General features: G+C 37.0%; 1 protein-coding gene across 2 annotated transcripts in view; it reads right to left on the bottom strand.

Annotated features, from left to right (window-relative positions):
• Nucleotides 1-27,923, bottom strand: part of dgkzb (diacylglycerol kinase, zeta b) — a 69,714-nt gene that overhangs the window by 24,960 nt on the left and 16,831 nt on the right. Inside the window, exons 2-11 of one of the 2 annotated variants that reach the window (XM_030137303.1) lie at nucleotides 11,338-11,384; nucleotides 4,410-5,455; nucleotides 3,040-3,142; nucleotides 2,447-2,542; nucleotides 2,158-2,235; nucleotides 2,025-2,081; nucleotides 1,873-1,941; nucleotides 1,704-1,775; nucleotides 1,381-1,497; nucleotides 446-520 (exon numbers count right to left, since the gene is read on the bottom strand). In XM_030137303.1, the coding sequence (XP_029993163.1) occupies nucleotides 446-520; nucleotides 1,381-1,497; nucleotides 1,704-1,775; nucleotides 1,873-1,941; nucleotides 2,025-2,081; nucleotides 2,158-2,235; nucleotides 2,447-2,542; nucleotides 3,040-3,142; nucleotides 4,410-5,410 (1,668 nt within the window). In that variant the 5' untranslated portion in view covers nucleotides 5,411-5,455; nucleotides 11,338-11,384. The remainder of the gene's footprint in view (nucleotides 1-445; nucleotides 521-1,380; nucleotides 1,498-1,703; nucleotides 1,776-1,872; nucleotides 1,942-2,024; nucleotides 2,082-2,157; nucleotides 2,236-2,446; nucleotides 2,543-3,039; nucleotides 3,143-4,409; nucleotides 5,456-11,337; nucleotides 11,385-27,923) is intronic. The other variant, XM_030137304.1, reaches the window with a different exon arrangement.

The raw sequence follows: 27,923 nt of genomic DNA, 5'->3' as shown, positions 1-27,923 counted from the left end.
TAAAAATAGACGGTTTGGCCTTGTTTTCCTTGCCGTTTTTTGTTTTTACTGTTGTTGTGATTTTCCTTTATTTTTCGTTGAGTTGCACCTGCTTTTCAGAGTTAAACCAGGTGCCAAAAAGCAGCTGGACTGATTAAAAAAAATAAAAAATACTTGGATTTCTCTCTCTCTTTTTCTGTTGTTCCACCCTGTTTTGACTCTAAAAGACAAAGTAAAGCAAAACCACTGAAGAAATGAAACACAAGCACATACTCACAGCAGCTTTTATGATACTGAAATAGACACAAATTCACAGCAGCACGTTTACCTGAAATAATGTCTGGGGTGTTAAAGGGTTGTGGGAACGCTTTGGCCATTACAGTGCAGTTTGTCTTAATCTTACCTGGGCCTTCATGAACTGACATTTATAAAATAAAACCACCTACTGTTTTATAATATCCCTCACCTCTGATCCCTTCTTGCTTGACTTATTGCATTTTAATGATGTTCTCTTCTTCCTTTTACTGGACTTCAGAGAAGACTGTAGGAAGAAAAACACAAACATAGGTAACACATTTAAGGAACCAGACATAGGCGTGCATGTTTACTAGAGAACCTACTAGCCCTGATGGACAGAAAATCCTATGAAATACACCAACATCCATGCTTGAAGTGATTTATTTCATTTTCACGATGACAAAACTAATTTTCTTGTGATAACAGGGAAATTAACATGCACATTAAGTAAATTATCCTTATCTTGAGAGAGTGGATAATCGATGTGTTATCATGAAAAACCAAGAGGTTGTTTCCTCTTATGTTTCCCATATCAGTATGAAAAGATGGAATCTTCTCAACTGTAGCGACTAATTTTACCAGAAAATGTCAGATTAGTACACATTACAGATCAGTGCATCTTACTGCTTCTTTAACTTCAAAGTCCAACACAAACTCAACTGTGCATTTGTTAAGAGCTGACATTCAGAACAATTATGGCAAGAAAAACTTTTAGAAATCAATCCTTTGTTTGTTCAAGATATTGTTAAATCAACACGACTGCACTAGGGTTGTTTCTTCAAAATATCTCAAAGTCATAAGTAAATTACTTAATGGAAACATTGCAAGTGTAGCTGTTCTAGGCTTCTACACATTTTGAGACATGTTCAAAACAAGACATGGGGAACCTTTAACAGGACTGTGTTTGCTTCACTATTTGTACATTAAAGGCGCTACAGGCTATTCACACAAATGCACCTGAATGCTAACAAACACCACAGGGTTGGCAATCCTGATAAAACCTTTGACAACTGAAGGTGACTGTACTATACTAACACACATAAAAGTGAAAGAAGACTTTACTGCTGAAGAGGTTTTAATTGACTGTAGTCACTGTTTGTGTACCTGTGGTTTTCGGACCCTGATGATCCAGGTGGGAGGGACGATGACAGCAGCGTGAGCGCCCAGTGAGCAGCACTCCTCTATCTGCTGCAGCATGAAGCATGTCACCTTGTTGTGATACTGAAACACAGGCAGGAAGTCATCTGTAAATTCCTTTGATTTGCAGAGAAAACTCAGTGGGATTCAGTAACACCCCACACTTTGTGTTGCACTATGAACTAAATATCAGGAAGTTGAGGATTCAGATGAATGGAAAAGAATCAGGACTTTAATTAGATTTTCTAACCAAAGATTAAAATATTCAGTTTCTGAGCAGAGGGACTTACGGCTTGTTTGCACCATGAGCAGCTGATGGCAACAATCTCTTTGTTGTGAAATGAGAACTTCTGTTGAAATCCCTGTTGATACAGTAAGAAAACCAGTAAATTCTCAGTCATTTGTTTATTGAAGAATTTAGATTTTAAGTTAAGACAAAGGGCAGATGTAAAGGCTCACCTTCCCACACTGTCGACACTTTCCTGTCTGACGTCTCCTATGGACCCAGTGATGCCGCACAACGTTGGACTGAAATACATCATTACATTAAATGTTTCCCACGATATTATACTTTAACATTTTTTTTTATACGTGTGGGAACAAGGACTGACCTCTCGAACAGTTCGAGATCCTGGCTCCTTAAAAGATGGCTTGCACCTGAAATTTATCTGAAGAAAGAGAGCATAGTCTGTATAGAGGAAACTGTAAAGCAGTTTTATAATCCAGATATATTCTGACGTTTACCTTCTCAAGCTGCTCCATACACATGGTGTGGACTGATATCTTACATGCAGCACATTTCTTCCTTGCCACTGACTTTTGCTGTGGATGCAATAAATTATATATTACATATTAATCCTACATAATTTTTTTCAATACAACCTTTAATAGTTTTAACCAGTTAATAGCAGTCCACACACCAGGAACCTCTATAAAATATCATATAATGTGATGCCTCCATCTTCCTTCTCACGCATTTGGATCTCCTCCATTGTTCACTATATCAGTGACCACAGGGGGCGCTGTAACTCACCAGTGATTTTGCAACACAGTACTGCTCTCCAACATAGCAGAAGTCTCCAGACCCACTGGTCTCAAACCAGACGTGGTCCCCAAACTGGGCATTTTCCTGTAACATAAAACATTCTCTGCTGTGATTATGATTTCATTCCTCATCACACCTTTTCAGATGCATCATATAGTCAGTTAGTGCTTCTAAATTTAGTTCACACTTTTACCATCATCATCCAGAATAGGCTTCGCTTTTTTTTTCTGTCCAACTGATAACAATGGAATCTTGAGTAAATTCAAATCAAACAAAATTACTTACAAAAGGAAACAAAACAATGAGAATAAAACTCAGAAGTAGAAGTAAACGTCATCCACGGGACCAGACTAGGGGTGTATCCCTATTGGTTCACAAGCTCTTAAATGACACCTCAGTGCAGGTGAATTCAAGATGCTTAAACTGGTTGTGTTTACTCTTGATTGACTATGAGTCCGATGGTAGAGATACATAGATAAGACTCAGATCTATACAGATTTATTTACCAACAATACAACCATTACCTCTATCATTTGCTGGTTCAGTGTTTTGTAAGGTTCTTATTAAATGAAGACACTCACACTCCAGTCGATGCTGTTGTTAGGCTCCTGTCGCTGGTCCGTCTGTCCAGATGTTGCAACGTTGGCTCCCACATGCTGTATTCCTGACTTTGCAATGGCTTTTCTGAAAAAAGAAGAAACACAGCCTTCTAAGAAAAGTCTCTTTGAATCATGACAACAACTTGTGTATTTTGTGATGCTGCACACAATGTTTCAGTAGATGAGACGGCTGCTCACTGGATGACACAGTTTACCAATCCTTAATTGCAAGTCCCAGTTACCTGCTCAGTTGTTCGTACACCCCACACAATCACAGTCATTAACCTCAGCGACAGCACTGTGCTGCTGGAATCACAGTTTACCCAGTGAGTCTGTCATGTCATTGTTAGTACAAGCTGCTAATGAGCTTCAGCTCCAGGGAGGATATTTGTGTCTGGAGCAGAATTTCTGGCTGAGATCAGGAATCAAAACGTTCTTAATCTAATTAGAAGTTTTGTTCCATGCTCAGAGCCAGTTCTGATGTCCCCAGAGTCCAGACCACGAGTTATGTAGACCATTACAGGCCACTAAGTCACATCTGACACAGCAGTACCCCCACTACAATCCTCCTTCCTTTAAACCAGTGTGCACCATCTGCAGCTCCAAGAATAAATTAACGTGTACATGAGGAAAAAGTACTGAGTCTCCACTTATACAAACTGCCAACCCAGCAACCTCCTCTACTGACAAACTACATCATCACACCTGCAAATGTGTTTGTTCCTTTACAGGCACCTGCTCCTGAGTGGAAATTAAAGTTTTACCTCAAATGGCTCAAACCAGATTTTCAAGTGTGACAGTTCTTTAAAGACACAATTGTAAAATGCACATTTTGTACAACTGACACAGTACAAGAACTCTGTGAACACTCAAAACAGCAGATGCTTACAGAAAAACAATATAATAATGCAACTTTACAGCAAAACTATGAGTTTTCAGTTGATTGCCTTTAATTCCAATGGCATTAAAATGCACATTGGTGTAAGTTACCTTGTACAGTGAAATAAGTAATTATGCTCACCACTATAGAGTAATTAATAGCAGTGCATCAACACCATGGCAGATTAGATCTATAGTGCATGAATCTAGTGTGACAAGTATACTGATAGATACCATTTAATGGAAATAATGGGAAATCTTTATCTGAAAAATCAACATTTTATGAAAGTAAGTGAAAAAAGGTTGAAAGATTAATGGAAACTGAGATAACTTAAGAGGAATTAACCAACTAAAGAGAAGCTAAAAAAAAAAAAAACTACAATCACCCTAAGTTAAGGCCATTCTTACTTAATAAATATCTAGATAAAACTGCATTATTTTTAGTTTCATGTAGGTGGTCAGGGACTACATACAGCAGAAATGCACTCCAGGTCTCCAGACGAGAGTCATAGCCCTGTGACCCCAGAGGACTGAGGGCTCCGGGGCCCCTGTACAAGGCTGGGTGGCTTAGGTAATAGACTGAACTCCTGCGGCTGGGCAGTGGTTGGCCTCTTCCTGGCCAAGGACTCCCAGCTTTTGAAATAGTAGAGATTCTCCTCCTCTTCCTCTGGCTGGAACCTCGGTATCGGCTGGATGGTGCAGAGTCTCCCACAAAAACCTGAGAAGAGTTCCTCCGAAGGCAGCGAGGAGCTCGGATAAGGGGTCTGGATGTGGACCGTACCTGTGAGGTCTTTCTGATCACCTCCAGGGCCAAGGAGGAGGAGGGACAGCAGGCTACCTGTTGATCAGGAGACCAGGAACCATGGTCGTCCTCGGCCTCAGACGGCTGGCTGGACTCTGATTGGCTGTCAGTGGAGCAGTCACTGCTACCATTGTCTCCATCTGAGTGGGGGAAGCTAGAGTGTGAAATCAACCTCCTGCTGGCCCCATCTTTTACCTCCACCTGCTGTTCTCCAGCTGATAGCCCTGTCCCCATGCCTTCTTCCCCCTCCTCCTCCTCCTCCCCCTCCTCCTCTTCCTCAGCCATCTGGATCAGACTGGCCAGCAGCATGGACGGCCCTAGCAGGTGGGTGTCGATGGTACGCAGCTTCCCCACCTTCTTCCGGCATACAGCAAACCGTGGGTTGAGGCTGGGGGTGGTGGTGCTGGAGCGTCTTCGGCCTTGTGCTGCCAACCTGTTATGTCTGTTGGTCTTTGTCAACCGGTTGCTGCCTGCACATGGCAGACCCCCCTGCAGCTGGACACTGGAGCGCCGGCGCTGGGTCAGGGTAGAGGAAGGCAACCCAACGCTGGACCTCCTACGGGCCCTACTAGCAGGAACAGCCACACTGGGCCTTCGCTGGCGGCAGGGGTCTGCATCTACCTGCAAAGCTGAATCCTTCCTCCTAAAGTGACGACGAAAAAAAGTGTCCATGCTGGATGAGAGGAAGGGGCAGACTTCTAAGAAGATCCTCTGTGGCTGTTGGATGCAAAAAGCAGTTAGCCTGGAGGTCAGTTGATTCAGACCACGTGTGAAAGATGGACAGTAAAGACGTACACAAAGTCTATCACAATACTTACATCACTGTTACAACAGAAATCAACTTTCTATTTCGGTTTCATTCACATATAGATCTACTGGACCACCACAGTATAAATGTGACTTCCCAAAAGACAAGTGGGGAAATTCATTCAGCATGAAATAGGAGTTGTGCCAATTTTAACTCAGGTACAGCTAGCAAAAAACTAATGTACAATAGATCTAAATTCCCCATTCGGTGTGAATGCACCAAATACACAAGGTCTGGACTTATTTCAGTCACACTGGACACAGAGTTGAGCTGTTTTTGTTTTGTTTTTTTCTCCACCTTAATCATTGATCCAAGAGACTTCATTAGTTCTGACCACATGCGAACTGATGAAGATGAAATGTTTTCAAGAACAAAAAAAAACGGTCCAGTTGAACTTATCAAAAAACTGGGCTACATGTTACAGTAGTTACTTTAAAACAGTTGAAAGAGCATAGCGACAGGACCATCCCAGTGGAGAGAAAATCAGGACCCTAACCCAACAAAAGGAGCCCTCCCCAAGCACTAGATAGCAGATAAGGCGAGTGATCGAGCCACAGTGGCCATCCACAGCAAAGAACCCACATTTATTGGGTCACAGCCTGATGCAGAGCTGGTACCTTAGTCATTGTTTTACAGTTGCATGAATTGAATATTTAGCAATTTATAATCAGTCAATCTTAACTTTTACTTCAGCAAGCACTTACTCTAACTATAATGATTAAAATAGAGCTTTTTGTGACACCTGATGCGCAGAAAGAATCTGAACCATTGTTGTCTTTTTTTTTTTCATATTTCAACTCTGGATTTTATATGATCAAAAACACAGAACCAGCATTTTTAATCAAATTTAGGTTCACTAATCCCTCACCATCTAATTACTCACATTTCTGAAACAAGGCAAAAAATGCCTTTGTGAGAGTCTCACAAATGAAGCTTTTCTTTGAGTGCACTTTACAATCTCATGCAGCTGGTTGTGTGAAGACACACTAACTAAACAAAAAGAAGTTAGTGGAAGTCAACTGCAAGACTGTGAAAACCTGAAAATGTAAAGCTTAAATACAATCTGGCAATATACGAACAAGTCAAAGTCCTCCTATTCTTATTAGAAAAGTCAAAAACACTTTTCCTAAACCATGTCAAACACTTTGTCAACACTGTCACTACGAAAACTCTGAAAGCAGCACAACGTTTATTCATCCTGACAGAATCGAGCACATAAATTATACAATGCTGAGTGGAAGTGTGGCTATCTCTCCACAGGGAGAACAGCATGACAACAGGAAGCTGTCACCGCCGCAGTGACACTGATTAAGGCCACGACGACCCACTGGCTTCTCACCCTCCAAACAAAAACAATACACCAATAATTAGTCTGCATTATGAGCATCACTGATCCAACAACAGGAGAATCTCATCTGCTCCACTCAGAGCTGAAACTTATTCATTAATCTCATCTACGGTATATTATTTATAGTCAGTAAAGGATTTCTTAGCCTGAGGTGAAGTCTGAAAAAAGACGGGAAGGTAACCAAAGTTGTCAGACTAATGTAGTAGAGTAAATAGTAAAATAATTGCCTGTAAAACTGTAGAAAATACTTAAGTCTATGTGCTGTTTGCAGTTCATTGATATAAGTTTCTCTGGGTCAGAGATCCATACATCATACATCCATAACAGCAAAACAACAGGACACAAGTAATAAACAGTGGCTCAGACTTAATTCAGCCATGACAGCCTGACAGAAGGACTTTAAAGATGAAAGGTTTTCACAAAGAAGCAATCAGGAAGAAGACAGCGAAAACTTAAACAGATGCGATAATTAAAGACCATAGTTTATAGGTGGAAAAATATCAAATGTTTAACCTTCCAACCAAACGAAAGGCATGACAGATAACGCTGACAGACATTACCAGAAGATCCCACTAGATTCACACATTAGAAATAAAAGATGCAGATTAAGTCCATAAAAATAATTCAGTCGATTAACACTCAGGTGTCAATTTAATTTAAATTTAACCTTCTTAAGTCATTAAGGACAAAAATGTCCACTTTCAAAAACTGCTATAAAAACTTTAAAGATTAGTATTTTTTTCTGAATTCTCTCCATAAACCTCTTAAACTACAACCCTGCTCAAAACTATCAACTACTCATTCATTTTAAGGATTTTAATCCTGTAAATTCCAGTTCGATTACTTGAAAAACTGCAATAACAATAGTACAGATGAATATTTTTCCTGCTTTTTGGTTTAAATCTTTTGATCAACTTTAGTCTTGATCAAACTATCAAGTATTGAGTAATTATCATGATTGTAACCATTTAACTGTTAAAAATAAATAAATTATAAATATATATACATACATACATATATACACATATATATAAACATATATACACATATACATATATAAACATATATACACATATACATATACATATATATATATATATATATATATATATATATATATATATATATATATATATATATATATATATATATACACACACATACACACACAGGGTGGGGAAGCAAAATATACAATATTTTGAGGCAGGGATTGAAAGACAGTGTATGACCAATTAGTTTATTGAAAGTCATGAGAATTTATTTGCCACAAGAAAATTTACATAATAGAAAATGTTTCTATTCTATGTGTCCTCCTCCTTTCTCAAAAACTGCCTTCACACGCTTCCTGAAACTTGCGCAAGTGTTCCTCAAATATTCGGGTGACAACTTCTCCCATTCTTCTTTAATAGTATCTTCCAGACTTTCTCGTAATAGTTTTGCTCAGAGTCATTCTCTTCTTTACATTATAAACAGTCTTTATGGACACTCCAACTATTTTTGAAATCTCCTTTGGTGTGACGAGTGCATTCAGCAAATCACACACTCTTTGACGTTTGCTTTCCTGATTACTCATATGGGCAAAAGTTTCTGAAAAGGTATGGATAATAGTGTTAGGTATGATTATGACATCAATATATGTTTGGTTTCAAAACAATTGACGTAGTGCCTGCTGAGAAAAAACAACTAAATGTTCATTGTAAATTTTGCTTCCCCACCCTGTATGTGTGTGTATATATATATATATATATATATATATATATATATATAGTATTCCCCTGTTGTTGCCTAAACTGTCTTCATATTTATTTTAACTAAAATAATACTTACATTTTAAATGCTGCAATGCAATTTGCTTTGTCTGAAAAAATAGCTGCAGATAATATTTTTCCAACAAAATACAGAGTTTCACTGCAGTGATTAAGCATGATTTTAGTGCTTTGTTCAGACTATGCCAAGTGTTTCACTGTACTTAGCCTGAGTCTTTCTTTATTTTACAGCAGCATGAGGACGTGAGCTTCACCTCAGAGGACAGGGCTACTCCTCCCATTATCACCTGGGTGACCGGCCAGGAGCGGCAGATTAGCTGCAGACAGTTCAGACTAGGGCTTCGGGCCTGGCGTTGGTGCTATTTTTAGAACTTCCTCCTCACTTTCACTTGGCAGCTTCACCTCCAACCTGTTTGACCTGAAGCCACAGGTATCAGACTACCTTAGGGTACTGTACCATTCACAAAAAGGTAACCTGATTCCACCAGGCCTTAATGCTTCATCTGGCAACCATGAACACCACAGCATGATGATCTGCATATATTCAGAAAGCTCTCCTTCATTTGTTACTTTTCCCTTGTGGTTTTATGTTCACAACATAGCTAAGTGCATCTCTGGTCCTAACAAATGACTGTTAATTTGCAGTAATTCTCCAACAGTCATCTACAATATGCAAAATTTTTTTTAGCAGTACAATAAATTTCATGATTTAGGTAATATCTCATGGTAGATTGCTTGGTAGAGGAGTTTAAAATTGCAAGCTTTTCCTCCAAAGTTCGTTTTTATGATCAGATTGCCATGGAGTAATTTATTAAATCATGCAATAAAAATTTTTTACATCAGTGTATAAACTACAGGGACAGCAGCCTTATCTGTCACCGCCTGTTGACTCCAGTATTTAATCAAACAGCCTTATCAAAAAGTAAATGCAAGCTGGAAAAAACCTGGCTGATCACTAATTATGAAGCCAGTTAGTTTGTCAAGCAGATGTAGAGCTGAAATATAGGGCAGGTGATAAACTGCAGGAGTAGACGGCTAAATGAAACCAAGCAGCTGTGGGGTTTATTGTACAGAGATCTGAGGACATGAGCACAGTTTGATGCTGCAGCTAATATTTGAACATGTGATAAATACTGAGGAAAAAAAAACAAAACAAGAAAAGTAAAGAAGGTGTATTCATAGTATCATACGAGCTGCTTTCTCCAGTTCAAATGGTTCATAAGGAGAATATTTCACTATAATTGTACTGCTCAAGGAGTTTCTTATTATTAAAAGAACTGTGACTGCATTAGTTTTAGATTGTGCTCAATATCACATTCCATTTTCACCCATCAGTCCTGAACAGGTCTGCACAAACTAAAGAACACACACATCTTACACAGCACTGTGTTGTACAAACCTAGAGGCAACTGAAATCAGAGTTTATGATTTAATTTGCTTCTACATTCTTTCAGACAGATGTTTTGCTTGTGATAAATGTCACCAGGACCAACATTCACTGTTGTTTTATCACTACTCATTTTCAAATTGTGACATATGTGGGTCTAGACTGATGTGAAACGTCAGTCTTCAGAATTAAGTCACGTTAATAAAACAGCCCTGTATCTGATTCAGGACCAGATGTGGCTCAAATCAGAATTTAAAAGATTTCCATGTGTTTTGCACAGTGCTGAGCAAAAACTATATAGGTGCCTCTAAAATACTACCTCCTCTACTGCCTATGCTCACATTTAAATAGAAACAGTTTATGATCAGATGCAGCAAAATGGGAAAAGGTGAGAAATAGATCTGGTCACACAAGAACTGCAAGTGTTTTAACACTATTTCACTGCTGTAATTAAAAACAAAAAACAAAAAATAACCTGTGATCCACATTAGTATGTATAGCTTTTATGATCAAACATGTACATTTTAATTTGATTAAACTAAACATTTTTGTTCTTATTGTTTACAATAATCAGAGCAACCAATGCAGTATTATTACTTTACTACTTCAGCTGTATTTTCCTATTAGTATTCATGTAATATTTACTTGAGATTTTTTTTTGCAGGTTGAAAGTAAACTACAGAGGACATTTTAACAACTTGAGAGTCATTAGTTTAGCCATTAGATCATTCCACATTATTACTCCAAACTTATTTAACATGACTTAAAGATTTTTGTGCATGAATTATATGAAAAATGATCCCCATTATTATTAATTATGCAGGTTTGTACTGAAATTCATGTAAATACATATTAAATATAGAACATAAGCTGTTGAAATCTGTGCAGGCTGGTCATCCAAATGAAGAGTTTGACACCTTTTTTTTTTTTTTTTTAATTTAAAATATCTAAATATTTCTCCTGCCACAAATGTCAAGGTCTGATCACTTAAATATACCTCACTTTCAGCACCTTCAAATCTATGAAAACCACTTGCAAGTAGCAACACTTGTGACCAGAAAGATCCCTAGTCAAACACACATCTGTAAAACGACCACAGAGCTGTAGTGTGAATCAGTCATGTAGCAGCGAGGACAACACAGGACTCCTGATTGTGATGGTCCAGTAGATAAAACTCCAAAACCTCAAGGACAGTGACAACAACCACAAATCACAGCACTGCACTGACAGCTAAAGCCACAATAAGACACTGAAGAGGCTCAGGATTTCTACTAATTAGCTGTATACAACCTGAGAGGAAGTGTTCAGTCAGTCCTGGATGGAAGAGAGACAACACACTGAGGCAGAGGCAGGGCGAGGAGATAGAGGGAGGTTAGAAAACACAGAGAGGGAGAGGCTAAGCTGCTGTTTTAAATAACTCTGGAGTTTCACAAACGGCCAAATCTGCCCGACGGCGGAGCTTCTCATCTCATCTGTTAGATCCACCGGCTGACCCAGACCAGTTCTCCATAAAGGAGGCTGGGAGCTGATTTAGGAGCAGCTTGTCATTTTCACTTCTTTTGTAATAGCTCACTTCAATGCAGCGTTTGCAGAGATGAATGGAGCCGCGGGCCCCACTTCAGAATCCCCGGAATACTCTTCATTAACACTTCAAGGCTCTCCTGCTGCATTATGGATCCGAAAAAAAGGAAAAAAACAAAACAAACAAACAGGAAGGGAGGCTGCATTTTAATTTTCACAACACTGTATCTTTTGTTCTGAGTCATAAGAGTTGATTTTCCTCTGACGCCCCTGTGTGCTGTGGTTCCAGAGAAGTAAACACATCTGTCACTAATTAGAGCATCTTGTAGAAGAATCAAATTCTGTTGGTTGCTTTTGCCGTTACTATGGAGGGAGTGACATAGCAACCGCATCATTAAATCTTTAAAAACACCCAGGTTATGTTGTGATTTTGCTGCAAGATAGTTGGATATTCTCTAATACACTTACCTCAAAATTCAACAAAATACAACTTCAACGATTTTAGACTTCTCTACCACCATCTTAAAAAGAATAGCTAGTGAAGAATCATTTTTACATGATTTTACATTTAGAATGATACCCATCTACAAATGACAGAACATTTTTATCTTGTTTATATTTCTAATCAACAAAAATGACCTACATCAGAGTACACAAAGTTGTAGGTGTGATGCAGTGACCTGCAGTGGGGTTCATGGCTGGGGGGGCACTGACTCTTTCAGAGCCAGATCTACAAATACATGGTGGCCTGAGAAACTGGAATAGAGAGAGTGAGCAAAAGGAATGGCCTGGGTATATGGGCTCTGCATCAAGTCAGCATAGGTAGACTGGCAGGAACTCAACAGGAAACCTTCAAAAAGAGCCATTTCAAACTAAAAATAAAAAAAAGTTTATGGTCTTACCTTTATTTGTACATGAAATGTAGTCCTCCATTTTTGATGAGGTGAATTAAAGTGTAAAAAGAGCGAAGAAGATTATAAGCGCATGAGTCTGTGGACTCACAGGCGCCATCTATCATGAGGCAGGGGTACTGTTTGCCTCCCCTAGTGACTTTTTCACTGCGGTTTTATGATTAATCTGCAGCCTAAAAACATTACAGAAATACATTCCATACGTTATGCAGATTATGGAAGGATAGAGCATATAATCAGAGTGTTTGAAAGCATTTTAACTGCGATATACAGAGGGACAGCGACACAATATTTTCATCGGGTACCAGCAGAGTTCATGAGGGGAGTAGACAGTTCTCCTGGAGGCACAGCACAGCGCTGCCTCACAACGCATCTCCTCCCTGTATTTGAACGGAGCATGCGGAAATTCTGCTATTCTAATTGACAAAAATAAATAAATAAATAATAACAATATTGGATTCGAACGGAAAATGAGTTTATAGGACATACCAGCTGACAACTATCAACATTTATTATATTTTATAGTCAAGTTTTTTTTCTTTTCAAGATTGACAAGGGAGGCTCTGCCTCCCCTGCCTCCTCTGACTGCACGTCACTGGTGTGATGTGCCCCAAGATTTATGTCCATATACAGGGTTCGTACACATTTTTCAAGGTCAAATTCAAGCATATTTCAAGCACTTTTAAGGGTCATTTTCAACTTTTTCCAGCACAGCACCTTATCGCTGGAGTAAAATACATATCTACAGGAATTCAAATACTCATGATTAATTTTTTTCACTTTTTATCACAATGATGTATATTGTATTATGCTATAAACATCTAAAATTATGTTTCATTATAGCAAAAAGTTTAGAAATTAAAGGAGAATAAAGTTTTATCCAAAAAAAAGGGAAGCCACTTAGCCTTCTTCAGGCACACTTTCACAAAGCAAAGACTAAGATAAAAATGTTTAAAAGTTTTATCTTTCAAAATGTATCGCTTCTCTGTAAGCAGCTTTGGCTTGACATCTAACCTGGTAGAGTTGATATTACAAATAAATTAATTAATTAGGTCACAGAGTTATAACTGCAAACACTTTCAAGCACTTAGTCTAAAATTCAAGCACTTTTCAGACCTAGAAAACACATTGAAATTCAAGCATTTTCATGGATTTCAAGCACTCGTATGAACCCTGCATATAGTGGAAATCTAAGCCAGTATCAACGCTATAAACTTACAAAGAAAAAGAAAAATACAGCAGAGTCAGGTGATACTACTGATGGTTAAATTCATTTTGTTGTATCGTGTCGAAATGAAAATTTCATATCACGGTTATTGTGACCAAAATTATCACGGTTATCATTATTATTGCAGTATTATTGAAATTATGCCCAAAATGTTCAAAAAGTACTGATGCACACACTGAAATAATTTAACCAAGTTGTATTTAATAAATAAATGGCACAATTCACTTTCTCTTGGCAGAAACGTTCAAGTATTAACCCTTAGGGGTCTGAGCCTATTTTGGCCATTTTTAAGTACTTTTGATTTTGCCTTTATATACTATATAAAGAAATGTTTACTATACCCATGTTTGATATCTTTTTTTTTCAGCACAACTTCATCTATTCAACTTTTTTCACTTTAACCTACTATATCAACATAAAAGGCCAGAAAACCCACAAAAATATATAAAATCCGATTTGAAAAATGTATATAATTTATTGCATAAATAACACAAAGATGCTTAACGAACCTTTTCAAAGACTTTAAAAGTGAATATTGGTTCCAAATATTAGGTATATAAAATCAAAATTGTAGTAAATTAAAACTATACTCAAATATTTGGCATAAAAGCATAGCTTTACATAGGGTTTTTTCCCCTAAACGTGCAGTAATCAAACACGGTTATCATGATAATTAGAATTTAAACGGTAATACTAACGGTTTGCAATTTTACTGCGGTTTATCGTTATACCAGTAACCGTTACATCCCTAATCGTGTCATTTTAATAATTGAGATGTTGATGGATTGGACACTAGAATAGAGCACTTTAGCTGACACCTGTAAGTTGTGAAATGATGTGAAAAATGTCTAAATATTGGTAGGAAATGCAGTGTTTCCCAGGCCAGACCCCCACTCAGTGTGTCCCCAAACATGCAAACAAACCTGCATCCATGGGGACCACAGACAGAATGAAAAATCCCTCAGAGAGTCAATTAAAACCCCGACTATATGTACAGAGCCAGTGAAATGTTGATCTGACCTGAATGAGCTGCAGAAACGCATTGAGACACCACAGTATATGGTGAGTAGGTCCTGTTAAGTTCTTGACCCAACGCAGACAGTCATCCTTAACTGTCCAACAAGGTTAGAATAGTTTTGGATTTTTCATTATAGTTTAGTTTTATTTAGTTTTGACTTTTTTTTTTCACTAATTCAGTTAGTTTAAATTCATTTTTAGAGCAGGTTTGCTAGTTTTTATTCATTTTCGTTGTTTTCGAAATGCTTAGTTTTGGTTTAGTTTTTGTTTTCATATCTTTTATCTTCTACGCCATCAAATTTAAATAAATCCCAGACAGAACTCTGCTGCTTTCTCCCAACTTTAGTCTCCATGTTTCCAGGTAGAGTGGGGATGAGAAGACGACTGTAAACCACAAGAGACGAGAAGTGACGGACCATTAAATATCATATGGTGCCAGCAGCTAAAATTGCTGGAGGGAAATAAATCGATTTCATATCAATCCAACATTGACAAAGATGAAAACGAAGGGAATTTTATCCATAATTTTTATCCGTTTTAGTTAGTTTTGTAAGCACAGGATACAGTTTCAGATAGTTATTTTTTTCTTTTAATTCTAGTTTTTATTTATTTCAGTTAACGAAAATGTTTTTATGATTCTAGTTTTCGTCATTTCGTTAGTTTTCGTTAACGATAACAACCTTGCTGTCAAACAGTCAAAAATGCTTAAAGGTGATCCAATAAAATCAGCTGGGATTTCCCACTGTCTACTTATGATAATAAATGGAGTTTGTGTACGGTAGCATTGACCGTCCTTCCGGTATCAGCCACATCCAGATGTCAAATCATGCCCTCAACATGTTTCAGGTGTTTCGGGAATCTTCTGTATCGCGATACACAATGAGATGACGACATGACGTTCATTAATGAGACAGTTCATTAAATACTGCTAGAGGAGGTCTGATATAGATCAAAGGGAGCGTAGTTTTGTCCATTTTAATACTTCACACACATTAAATGGACACAATTATTATGAACATATTGGGACAGGTGTTTTCAATGCCAATATCATATTCTCATAGCATAATTTCCCAAGTCATATTTTTGGGCTTTTTTTTTTTTCAGATATTTGCGTAACTTTACTCTCCTAATGGGTCAAAACACAGTAATGTCCCATAAGAAAGCGAACTTTAGTTGACTGCCACTCCAACATTTATTTCAATATAAAGTAGCTCCTTGTTTTGGATAATCCCTTATGGTCCAACTAAAGCAAAAATTAATTTAAAAGTAAAAATGTGGGTCATTTAGCAACACTAATCTGTCAAACTGTCTCTAAAATATCCCGTCAGAGATTTCGAATACCGTGTTTTGAGCCTAACACTGCTGCTTCATTTTTCATCTTTGGCAATGTCCTGAAAAAAATATAACTTAGGCAATTATGCCATGAGGCTAACAAGATGATACTGTCAAATACTACACATGTCCATCAATCGGCCATAATATTACGACCACTGACAGGAGAAGTGGTAATAATACTGATTATCTTAATAAAACGGGACCTATCAGTGGGTTTTATTATTATTATTATTATTAGGCGGCAAGTGGACATTTAGTCCTCAAAGCTCATGTGTTACAAACAGCAAAATGACCAAGAGTAAGGACCTGGGCAACTTCGACAAGCAGGAAATTGTGACGTTCAAATCACTGGGTCAGAGTACGAATGAATGAATGAATGTTTTTATTATTGTGTCTTGCATAAAAAAATATTCCCAGCCCTTACATGGGCTTATAAGACACCAAAAATACAAACCAAAAATCCAATGCCAGACAACAGGCACAATAGATATAAACAGAACAAAGTACTGGCCTATTTAAACAAACACATCTGCCACTTTTTCCAGGCTTTACAAACAAATAATGCTAATTTAAATACATTTGAGCTAAACAACCATTTCATCTTGTCATCATCAATGGCCTTGAACATATCAGGATTTCGGATACACATCTCATTAAACAAAGGGGCTCTCAGTTCATCATATAGAGGACAATACAAAAGAAAATGTGATTCATTTTCCACTTCCCCCAAATCACACAGTCCACAAAGTCTGTTTTCTTCTGGGGTTCGGGTAAATCTCCCACTTTCTAAGGCCAAGGGAAGGAGTCCTGTACGCAACTGAGCATCTCCAGATTTTTTGTTCATTCCTAATGTACAGAGGTTAGTACCAACCAACAGTGGTTTAAGAACAACCAGATCTCAACCAGTCCAGCATCTATGTGACTATAACATTATTACCACCTGTCTAATGTTGCATAAGTTCCCCTTTTTCCACTAAAACAGTTCTGAACCGAGGTCTAGAGTCCACCAGACCTCTGAAGGTGCGTGTGGGATCTGGACCAAGACGTTAGCAGCAGATCTCTGAAGTCCTGGAAATAGAGACGTGGACCTCCATGGATCAGATTTATTTGTCCAAAACCTCCCACAGATGATCACTTGTCCTGAGGTTGGGATGTCCTCTCTTAGTCCATTTTTGGTCAGTACTAACCACTGCAGACCAGGATCACCCAACAAGACCTGCAGTTGTGGAGATGCTCTGTCCCAGTCCTCACCGTTACAATATGGACTTGGTCAAAGTCACTCAGTTCATCATGCTGATCATTTTGCCGCTTCCAACACATCAGCTATGAGGACTAAATGTTCACTTACTGACTAATATATTAAACCCAGTGAAATGTACCAATGTAACGAAATAGTCTATATTATGTCAGTGGTCAGACTATTATGGCTGATCGGTTTATATATTTGCCATAAATATCACTGGAATAAATGTTTTTGTTTCCTTTAGTCTACACTTAAAAATATGTCACCATTTGTTTTTATTTCATTATATTCAAAATCTTTATTTCTTCGTTTGTTATTGTAATTGTTATAAAGGTTGTATGTATGGATTTCATCCCTCAAGTAATCATAAATAAATAAATACATAAATAAATAAATACATAAAATTTTAATCCATATGTTACCTTATAGAAAGAAAGAAAGAAAGAAAGAAAGAAAGAAAGAAAGAAAGAAAGAAAAAGAAAGAAAACCATTATAAGATATGAAAAAAGGAACATTACCAGCAACGTTTTTTTTTTGCTTGTTTTGGGGTTTTTTGGGGCTTTTTTTTTGGGTGGTTGGGTGGCGGTCATTACCAGTAACATTAATGCATAGTTACTTATGATTTCATAAATTCAACAAAAATTAAAATAAAAACACAACTGTTATAACTTATTAGTTAATACATAAGTTTACAATCTTTTGCATCTTTTGTCTTCCCTGGTCAGTTTTTTTTTGTTTTTCTTTTTTTGATATTTTCCTCTTAGGAAGATGTTTCTTGTCAGACAAACATGAAAATTGAAGCAGAATTTTTTTTTTATTTGTTGATTATTGAAATACTGGACTGATGAAGGAATGAATGAAACAGAAGATCTCATTATTCTCGAGTGATAGTGGGTATTGAAGTTTTGTTTGTACTATGAACTCAAATATATGAACAGTGATTTATCATGAATTAAACAGGTTACGGTGTGTTTTTTCCAATGTTGAGATGATTAAATACATATATTCAGTGTCAGTGAGTGGTGCAGGAACTCTGAGAACTGTTAAATGTGAATTTACTGCTCTTTGTGAAAGTAACCATGAATGATTGTCATTAAACCGTGTAAAACAAAAAAATATCAACACAAGAGCAAAAACATGAAACATGCTATATATCTGCTAGAAACCTGGCCCCCAGTTAACACTGACTAAAACCAATCACTCAGGAACCATAACCCTTTAATTCAGGGGTGACAAACATACGGCCCTGGGGCCAAAACTGTCCTGCCATAGGTTCCAATCCAGCCCACAGGATGAATTTGTAAAATAGAAAAATTACAATGACAGTCAAGGGTGTCAAATTACATTATGAAATATTTACATTTACAAACTATTTTCACAATAAAATGTGAATTACCTGAAAAGCTAAAGAAAAAAAGAAAAGAGAAGAAAAGAAAAGAAAAAGAAAAGTTTAATTTTAACAAAAAAAAATAAAAATTATTCACTGTGATCTGTAAGTTGTATTAATAATAAGATGAGACATAATATTCTTGAAATTGTGCTTATTTTCTTTAACATATGTCAGGTTGTACATGGTTGTTGAGGTTATTCATTATTTCATAATGCAATTTGACTTTTTCACACCAAAACAAAGTGAAAAATTTGGATTATTAGGTATGTAAAACTTATTATGCCTATTATTTTACTGGTTTGACCCATTTGACATCACATTGTGCTGTCTGTGGTCTCTGAGCTAAAATGAGTTTGACACCCATGCTTTAATTGCACTGACTGATGGTGTATTTGCGTTTCCCCTCATTGGACCAACATGTTCCAGCATCAAATCATTTGATGCGATCTGTCACAAACCACCGTGATGTGACTTTAACCTGATTTCACGCTGCATCTTGACACTGATTAGCCAAGTGTGTTTGCATCATTCATGAGTCATTTTTTCTGTTGCAGCAGAAATTAGAACACAGTGACTAAAGGATAAATGCTTTCTTCATCATAATGGGAAGATCTTTAAAAGTTTTAGTATTAATATTTTCCCAGATTAATCCTTCAGACAAATGGACCTTTTCTTTCTTAATTTACTCCACTACTGTAGTTATGTACAGATTTGAGGTGATTATATTTTACTAAATTAGGTCAATTTAAGCAGTTTTACTCTATTCCATTACATCTCGAGACAAATATTGTATTTTTTTCTCTATTCCACTTGTCAAAAAACTTTAGTTACTTACTGGATTACAGCTTTTCATCTCCTCCCTATCCAGAAAAAAAAATACAAAACTCCAAATATGATGACTTTTAACATTTGTGATGAAATGAAGCTTTTCTAAAACTCTTTGTCTGTCTTTGTTAAACAATTCTGAGCTTATGAAAGGTTGACTTATTAGAGATGGTATTTTTCACCAGACAATGACACTACTAAACACATTTGAACAATTTTCCTGAAGTTAAGCACTTCAGCATTTCCTCTACAAAGCACTGGCTACAAAAATGAATGTATAAATACAAACGTAAAGTAGTGGAGTAGAAAAGTGAAGAAAAACCTATAAACTAAAAAAGTGAAATATGCATAAAGCATGAAAAGATAAAGTATTTTAAAACAAACAAATGCAGTGTGATAAAAAAAAAAAAAACAGTATATGACTGTGATGAAGTACTAGTAACATAATATGGAAATACTCATTTACGCTTGGGAATAGCACTTAAGTAAAGTAGATGCATTCCACCACTGATTGTTAGATAAAATATCATTAATTAATCTATTATTAAATATTAATATGGCTTGCATTACAGTTTAACCTCAACCCAAAACATGTGAGTAATGCTTACACATTAATGCTTTAATGTTGATTGCAAACTTTGATTATAACATATGTACTTTAAGTGTATTTTGATCCTAATATTTATGTGCGTGTGCTTGTAACTTGTAAGATCTAAGTAGCATTGCATACTGGGAAACCAAACAAAGCCTAAGTGAAATCTGGCCTGTGCTGACTTTCAGAGGAGACGTGTTGGTTTTTGTTGCCAGCCAGACAGCTGCCTGATCTGTTAAATAGTTAATTCCTCCATATTGGATTCCCCTTAAATAATGCCAGCATCCAGTTGCAGGACTCTTCTTTCATCGAGAGGAAAGCTGACCCTGGACCAGGCGAGAGTGAGATATCAGCTTTCTGAGCGAGGAGTAGAGCTGACAAATAAACTGATTAGTTTCATTCTCTGAGCAGCCCAGCAGTAAATACCATCAGTTTGCAGGAGATGGAGACAAACTGGATTAATAAATCTAATCAGGTCAACTATCCTGCTGCAGAAGCCCTAGCACTACTATTACCACTAGAACTGCTAAGACCACCACTAATACACCCAGACTCACTGTAAATCACAATAACAACATGTTACAAGTTAAAGCTCTTTGCTCAGATCAGTGTCCTGTCAGTCATCACACTAATGCATACATCTGTTTTCTATTTTCACCACTGCCTGAAATGTCTTTACTATTACTGTGCTGCCATCTAGTGGTTACATCATTTATTATTTCTTTCAATTTGGAGGCTTTTTTTTTTTTTCCTTTTTCCAGTTGTGGAAAAAATTGCCACTAGAGTGGAAATACTACTAATACACTACCAGTCAAAAGTTTAGACTCACCTTCTCATTTAAATGGCATGAGATGGACTACAGATGACCAACCAGTGCTCAGCATCACTGGGAACTCCTTCAAGATTTTTGGAAAATATTTCAGGTGACTACCCTCATGAAGCTCATCGAGAGAATGCCAAGAATGTGCAAAGCAGTAATAAAAGCAAAATGTGGCTATTTTGAAGAATCTACAATATAAAACATGCTTTGAGTAATGTCACACTTTTTTTTAAACTACATAATTCCATATGTATTCATTCATAGTTCTGATGCCTTCAGTGAGAATCTACAACAGGGGTGTCAAACTCATTTTAGTTCAGGGGCCACATTCTACCCAATTTGATGACAAGTGGGCCGGACCAGTAAAATAACAACGGTGAAAAGTTATATTATGATCAGGTTTACATCTATAAAGTTTCCTTAAAAATCTGAATAAGAATGAACAAGTTGAATTGTCTTTAAAAAAAAAACAAATGCAATTTTAACAATATTATGCCTCGGTTTATCAGTTTATCATTTACACATATGCATTACAATCACACAAAACATTTAGTAACAGGCAGAATATTGGTAAAATTGCATTTACTTTTCTTAAGACATTTCCATTTGTTCATATTTGTTCAGGGTTATTCACATTTTTGGTAAAAGTATAGTTTGGTAATGTAAACATATTTGTGTAATTTTACTTTTTTACACCAAAAAAAAACAAAGAGAAAATTCGGGGTTGTCATTATTTAAATGTAAATTTCCCTATGGGATGAATAAAGTATCTATCTATCTATCTATCTATCTATCTATCTATCTATCTATAGGTTATTATGATCATATTTTACTGGTCTGACCCACTTGAAATCTAATTGGACTGTATGTGTTTGTATGTCGAACCATTTCACAAATTCATCCCGTGGGCCGGATTGGACCCTTTGGCGGGCTGGATTTGGTCCCCGGGCCACATGTTTGACACCTGTGATCTACAGTGTAAATAGTCATGAAAATAAAGAAAAAACAGGGGACTCCGAACTTTTGACTGGTAGTGTACACTGTGAATATGATCCACAATAATAGTAAAAGTTATGCAGTCAAACCTTACTTGAAAGATAAAACTGTCCATGTCATCTGCAAAATGAATTAAATGTGTTTCATGAAGTCAGTCACTGAAGTAAACATAACATGCCGGCACTTGAAAACCCTCAGTCTTCAGTCCACTGCAAAGTTTTTGCACATACGGACGGACAGACGGACGGACAAAGAACTGATGACAATACCCTGCAGTGAGGGCTGAAGGTAAAAATGGTTTGTCTTTTATGATTTTGGTTTCTTTTTATCTCTACATTGATGTATACATGTATGTTTGATGCATTTTTTTGCTGTATATGATGCAGCAGTTTATCATATTTCATCAGATCATCCTGTGTTTGCCGTCTCACAGTCGAGAACCACACTTTCTATGCAGTAAACTTTTCTTGAGCTCAAAATAGCTCAAGTGGAGATGAACACCTCATCCTTTTGTTTATCATAAACATTCAAAATAACACATTTGGAGAAATTTGATTTGCAGTGGATGGGAATAAGATGAAAGATTGTTGAGGGGAAAAAAGGGTATTAAATACAAAAAAGTACATATGTTTGAGATGTAGTAAAATAGTGGACTAAGGATAATAGATATTAAGTGTAAAGCTTAGTTAAAATGTTTCACCCTATGAGGAAAAAAAGTCAAATTTGGCAACATAATCTGATGCAAGTAAATCTGTTTTTGGAAAGTTTGCATTTTTTGTAAAGGTGTGACAATTCACCTCCTCTGTGCCTCCTACAAATGTGTTTTCTGCTTCTTCACCTTCGTTCCTTTCTTTATAAATAGTGGTCTCTTCCTCTTTTCCGTTTTCCTGCTCCTCTGCTCCCTAACATTGGTTTTAGTGGACCACCTTTCTCTGCTTTTGCTCCTGCTGTTCCTCATTTGTCCTCCTTTCCCTCTTTCTATACTTTTTATCTGTCTCCTTCTATTGTTCCTCTGTTCCACCTCCTCTGTTTTCTCCTCTCCTTGTATTCTTCCTGTACCACTCTCTTCTTCTGCTCTTCCTGTAATTCTGCTTTTATACACCTCCTACTCTCCTCCTCCTCCATCCAACTCATTCTTGGTCATCCTACTTCTCCTCCTCCTCCTCTTCATCATCTGTATCTTCCTCCTGCTCTTCCTCTTCCACCTCATGGTCCTCCTGATCCTCCTCTTCTCTTTCATCCTTTATCCCATCCCCCTCTGGCTCCGACTCCTCCTTATCCTCCTCCTTCAGACCCTCCACCTTCTTCTTCTTCATTGTCTTGATCCTTCATCCCCTCCTCTTCTTGAGCTTTCATCTCCTCCTCCTCTTCCTCCTGATCCTTCAAATGCCTTCTCATCTTCCTCCTCCTCTTCATCGTCATGCATGTTCAGATTCAATTCATTTTAAATATATGCTCTATAGGCACAGATGGGAAATGAACAACATTGCCAAGGATGTATCTAATGCTTCTCCTCCTCCTCCTTCCGACTTTCCATTTCCTCTTCCTGACTCTCCTTCTCTTAAGGCTCTCCTCAGTCTTTCCTCTCTCCTCCTGCTCCTGCTGTACATTTCTTCTTCTTCTATTTAACCTCCTCGTGTCCCTCCTCCTCCCCTGCCTCCTCTCTGTCCCTCCTGGACCAGACTATTAATAGAAACAGGGCAAGCGAGTGACAAAGATAGCCCAGGAAATGGGTCCGTGTAATCCCTGGGTCCTGTCTGCATCACACACACTCAGGTTTCACCTCATGAATGCGACTACTAACCAGGGTAGCAGGGTCAAAGGTTTTGGCTAATAGGGTCAGGAGCAGGTTTGAGGTGTAAATGCAGCTCATTGTAAAATCATCATCTGTGTGTCTCTGGTTTGCACACTCAGATGTTTCTGTCTCATCTCTTAGGGTCTGAACTTGGCTCATGCAGTAACCTACTTCCTTATATAGCTCTAAACAGTCTAAACACTGGACTTCAGCAATAAAACGCATCTTCATCATGATGTGATCATGCTCTATCATGGTATTTGTACACAGCAAATTTAATTAAGAACTATCTTACCATCACATCAGAGTTTCATCTTTATATTTGGAATTTCAATAAAAACAATGAATGTTCTGTATGACGTTCACTCTCTTCCATGTTTATTTGTGATGCTGTCATGCTAATTTCCTGCCTGTATGTATCTGTGCAATATAGAAGAACACAAACTATCATCCAAGTGACAAAAAATATTGCTGTGAAGGCTATGAATTCCAACATGATAAAGCATAATATTAGATGATATACTTAAAGGTGAGGGAGACTTTTGTGACCAATTTTTCATTAAATCTGTAAAACCTCAGTCATAGCCTATGTATCACGAATCTGTAAGTCTTTCTGGGATTACTCACCTGAAACTCTTGCATCACAGTGAACAATTTCTTAGTGCCATCCACCATAAACAAGCCATGTGTTTACAAACAGAGCCGGGAGGTCACACGGGCATCTTCGGAATTTTGTTGCGACATGCATTGTGGGAAATGGAGGTTTGCGCAGCCGCCTGACAGTGGCAGTGGCAGCGCAACCATATGATATTATATGGATGAAACAAACACGACGTGGAAACAGCTGAAACGCGGAAGCGGCTGGAGGAATATGTATAGAGGGAAAGGAGCTCCTGCCGTGTCCGCGTCGTGTCTGTAGCAGCTACCGCTACCGCTGCTGCTGCGCAAGCCTCCGTTTCCCATGTTGCGACAAAATTCCGAAGATGCCCGAGTTACCTACTGGCACTGTTTGTAAACACATGGCTTGTTTATGGTGGATGGCACTTCGATATTCAAAAGACTTAGAGATTCGTGATACTTAGGCGATGACTGAGGTTTTACAGATCTGATGAAAAATTGGTCATGAAAGTCTCCCGCACCTTTAAGTATACACGATAAACACATCTCAACAGAATCCCTGGAAAATGATAAATAAGGAGAAATATTTTATTTACAAACACCATGCACTCACATTCAGCAAGAACACAAAGTCCCAGGCAGTGGTGACCTACTGTCAGATTAATAGGTGTACATATGGTGGTGACTGTGAGATTAGTTGCCTATTTTCACTGTGGTATTGATCCTGTTATCACAGGTTTTCCTAATATTATACATATCTGTAGTTTACATTCTATTAATACAGATGTGACAAGTTAAAGAACAAAACAACATAAAATGGTGATCCTTGTTATTTATTCTACAGTCTGTGGAAGGGCTAGACAATATAGCAATGAATTAATTTGACCAACTGAGGTTTTGCTTTGTCAAAATTGTGAAAAATGCCAAAATCGCAAAATTGAGATTAGTCCTCTAGAGGTGTTTTTTGCTCACAACAAATGCAAAGTGTAACCCATTTGCTTTTTGTAATATATTATTTGTGAATGTATTTCTTCAGTCATATATGGTATAGTTGATATGGTAAAGTTTTGTCTTTATACATATAATTCATGTAATCAGGAAACAATCCATCACAATATTGAAAAAAAAAAAAAAAAAAACATAAAATGTCATTCCCAGCTATTTCCCAGCTCTACTATGAGGGATGAACATTACTTTAATAATCATATTCTGTCATTAGGTGGTAAAATGTACCACAGGCGTTCATATATAGGCAATGGACTGTTCAAGCAACAAAGCAACAACAGTATCCGATAATCAATGGAAACAGTTCTGCTAATGTTTGATCACCCACAAATAATTACTGTGTGCACAAAAAAGCAACATGACACTGACAAGGCTCCTTTCACTCAGACATTCACTGTTTGGTGCATTTTTTCACATTGTGCCACATTCTTGACGTGTAACTGACTCATCAGGATTGTTTATTTTGGCCGCATCGTTTACCAGCACTGTTTCTGTAATTTCAAGAACCTGAACTGAAGAGCATTTTCACACTTTGGTGCAAGAGGAAGAGTCAGGGATCAGAGTCTGTTCTGTACTGTATTGCATAAGGAGAACCAAAATTATCAGCACGACTTTTCACCAAATATGTGCCTCGAATGAGTTTCTTAATTGTGCAATGACAGACAATTTGACTCTCAAATTTTTCTATTTTCTGGACATTTTCATGTATACATTCCTGTCATTTTGTTGTTAAATACTTTTACAGCTCATGGTCTGTTAATTCAAGCAAAGGACACAGCATTTCATGTCTCTTGAATACCTTTCTGTCTTTTCAAAACTCTTTTTTTTAGGCTAATTCTTTTGAGCCTGCTCTCCTACAAACTGTTGCTTCCACCTCCGACTGTAGGTGGAAGGACGTGGCAGGGATTTTGTGCACAATACCCAAGAGACAGTGATAAACATCATGCTTCATCTACTGTAAGAACTCCCTGACCTCTTGCTGTTAAACAACTTGACTTGATTTAGAGTCAAACTTACAACACATCCCAGCACAGTTCTCTATGTGCTCTCTCTACCAAGTGTTAGATTCAATAACACTGCACACACTTTAACACTGCCACATTCCACATGAACTCATGACATAGCGCATTATTAAAAAAACACTACATCCTTTCAAAAACGCTGTGCCAATAAAAAGGTACGGTAATTTAAGTCTTGATAAAGTCACTAAGGGGAGAAGTGGCTCAACTATTTCCATCATCCTTCCATAAATACAAAAATATTCATATAATTCACTTATAAAACCAGCCCTACGGGAAAAGACCCAAACAAGTGGGGTTTTTTATATTGTAAAATGACTAAAACGACAAAATATCCATTTGTTGATATCACGAGAATAAAACTGACTCCTGCAAAACATGGTTCTGAATAAAAAAAAAATAGATTCATATCAATATTTGAACACATGTACATTAACTAGTATTTTAACTGTAGGACTGGGTTGAAATTTTCCTTAGAAACCAGCAGCAATATTGTTTTATATCTTTTTTTAAATATCATTTTCATTTATTCTTTTACTATAAGGCTGTGCTTTGTGTACGTTATCAAACAAAACAAAATATTGCAATTTTTTTATGTTTTATTAGACAGTGAACAAAAATATGATAATGTTCAGTGAATGAAAATGTTCTTCATCTAAATTTCTGATTCTGTCCATAAAAAAAAAAAAAAAAATTAAAAACCACAAATAATCATAATGGTTTCTTTAATTTTCACTCAGCCTTTAAACATTTATCAAACTTGTATCATGGTAACCTTTTAGACCATATCACCAGTATTATTTTACAACTAATTTCACTTATATAAGAAATATGTGCTGTCAGTGTATTTTGACAGTAACCATCAACTCAATCTACAGCTGTAGTTGAGACCATGAGTCATACTGAAACTTTTATGGTTAACCCATAAAGACCCAAGCAACCACCAGCCAACAAAACCATCTACTGATCTAAACTGTTTAATACTTGTTGATCCACTAATCCTATCAATCCATATGTACATTTTTTGGTGTAAAATACACTTTGTCATCTTTTCATGGTCATCAGATATGACCCATTTGGACATTCAGAGACTCTGTGGTGAACATGGAAACACTGTCATCTTCTACAACATTGATTCACCAGTAAAACCCATGGAGTTTGGTAAATGACAGTGCTTGGCATTATGCTCAGTTAATGGTATATTTTGATGAAAATGTCAGTTTTTCTTCAGTTTTCTCTAGTTTTTTATATAACAGCCCTCAACTTTAATCTGACCTTTTATGAACATCTATATGATCAGTGCATTAAATATTGGAAAATACCTGATTTTCACTAGAAAAATGCTAAATAGAGAAGAATATTTTATAATAAATGGTGACAAATCACTTAAGAAATGTTAAATATAGAGAAAAATAATAATTTGGGAACTGACATAAAAGCAGCACTGGGTCTTTATGGGTTAAATTCAGGTTCTAAAAGCATTTGGCTGGGATTAAAACAGGGAAAAGTTTCAGGGCTTGTACCTGCAGATCTTTCGAGAGCACATTACAATTAAATGATA

Source organism: Sphaeramia orbicularis, chromosome 6, assembly GCF_902148855.1.
Source record: "Sphaeramia orbicularis chromosome 6, fSphaOr1.1, whole genome shotgun sequence".
Lineage (NCBI taxonomy): Eukaryota > Metazoa > Chordata > Actinopteri > Kurtiformes > Apogonidae > Sphaeramia > Sphaeramia orbicularis.
Note: the sequence above shows the minus strand (reverse complement) of the source record. Positions and strands in the feature narration are given on the sequence as shown.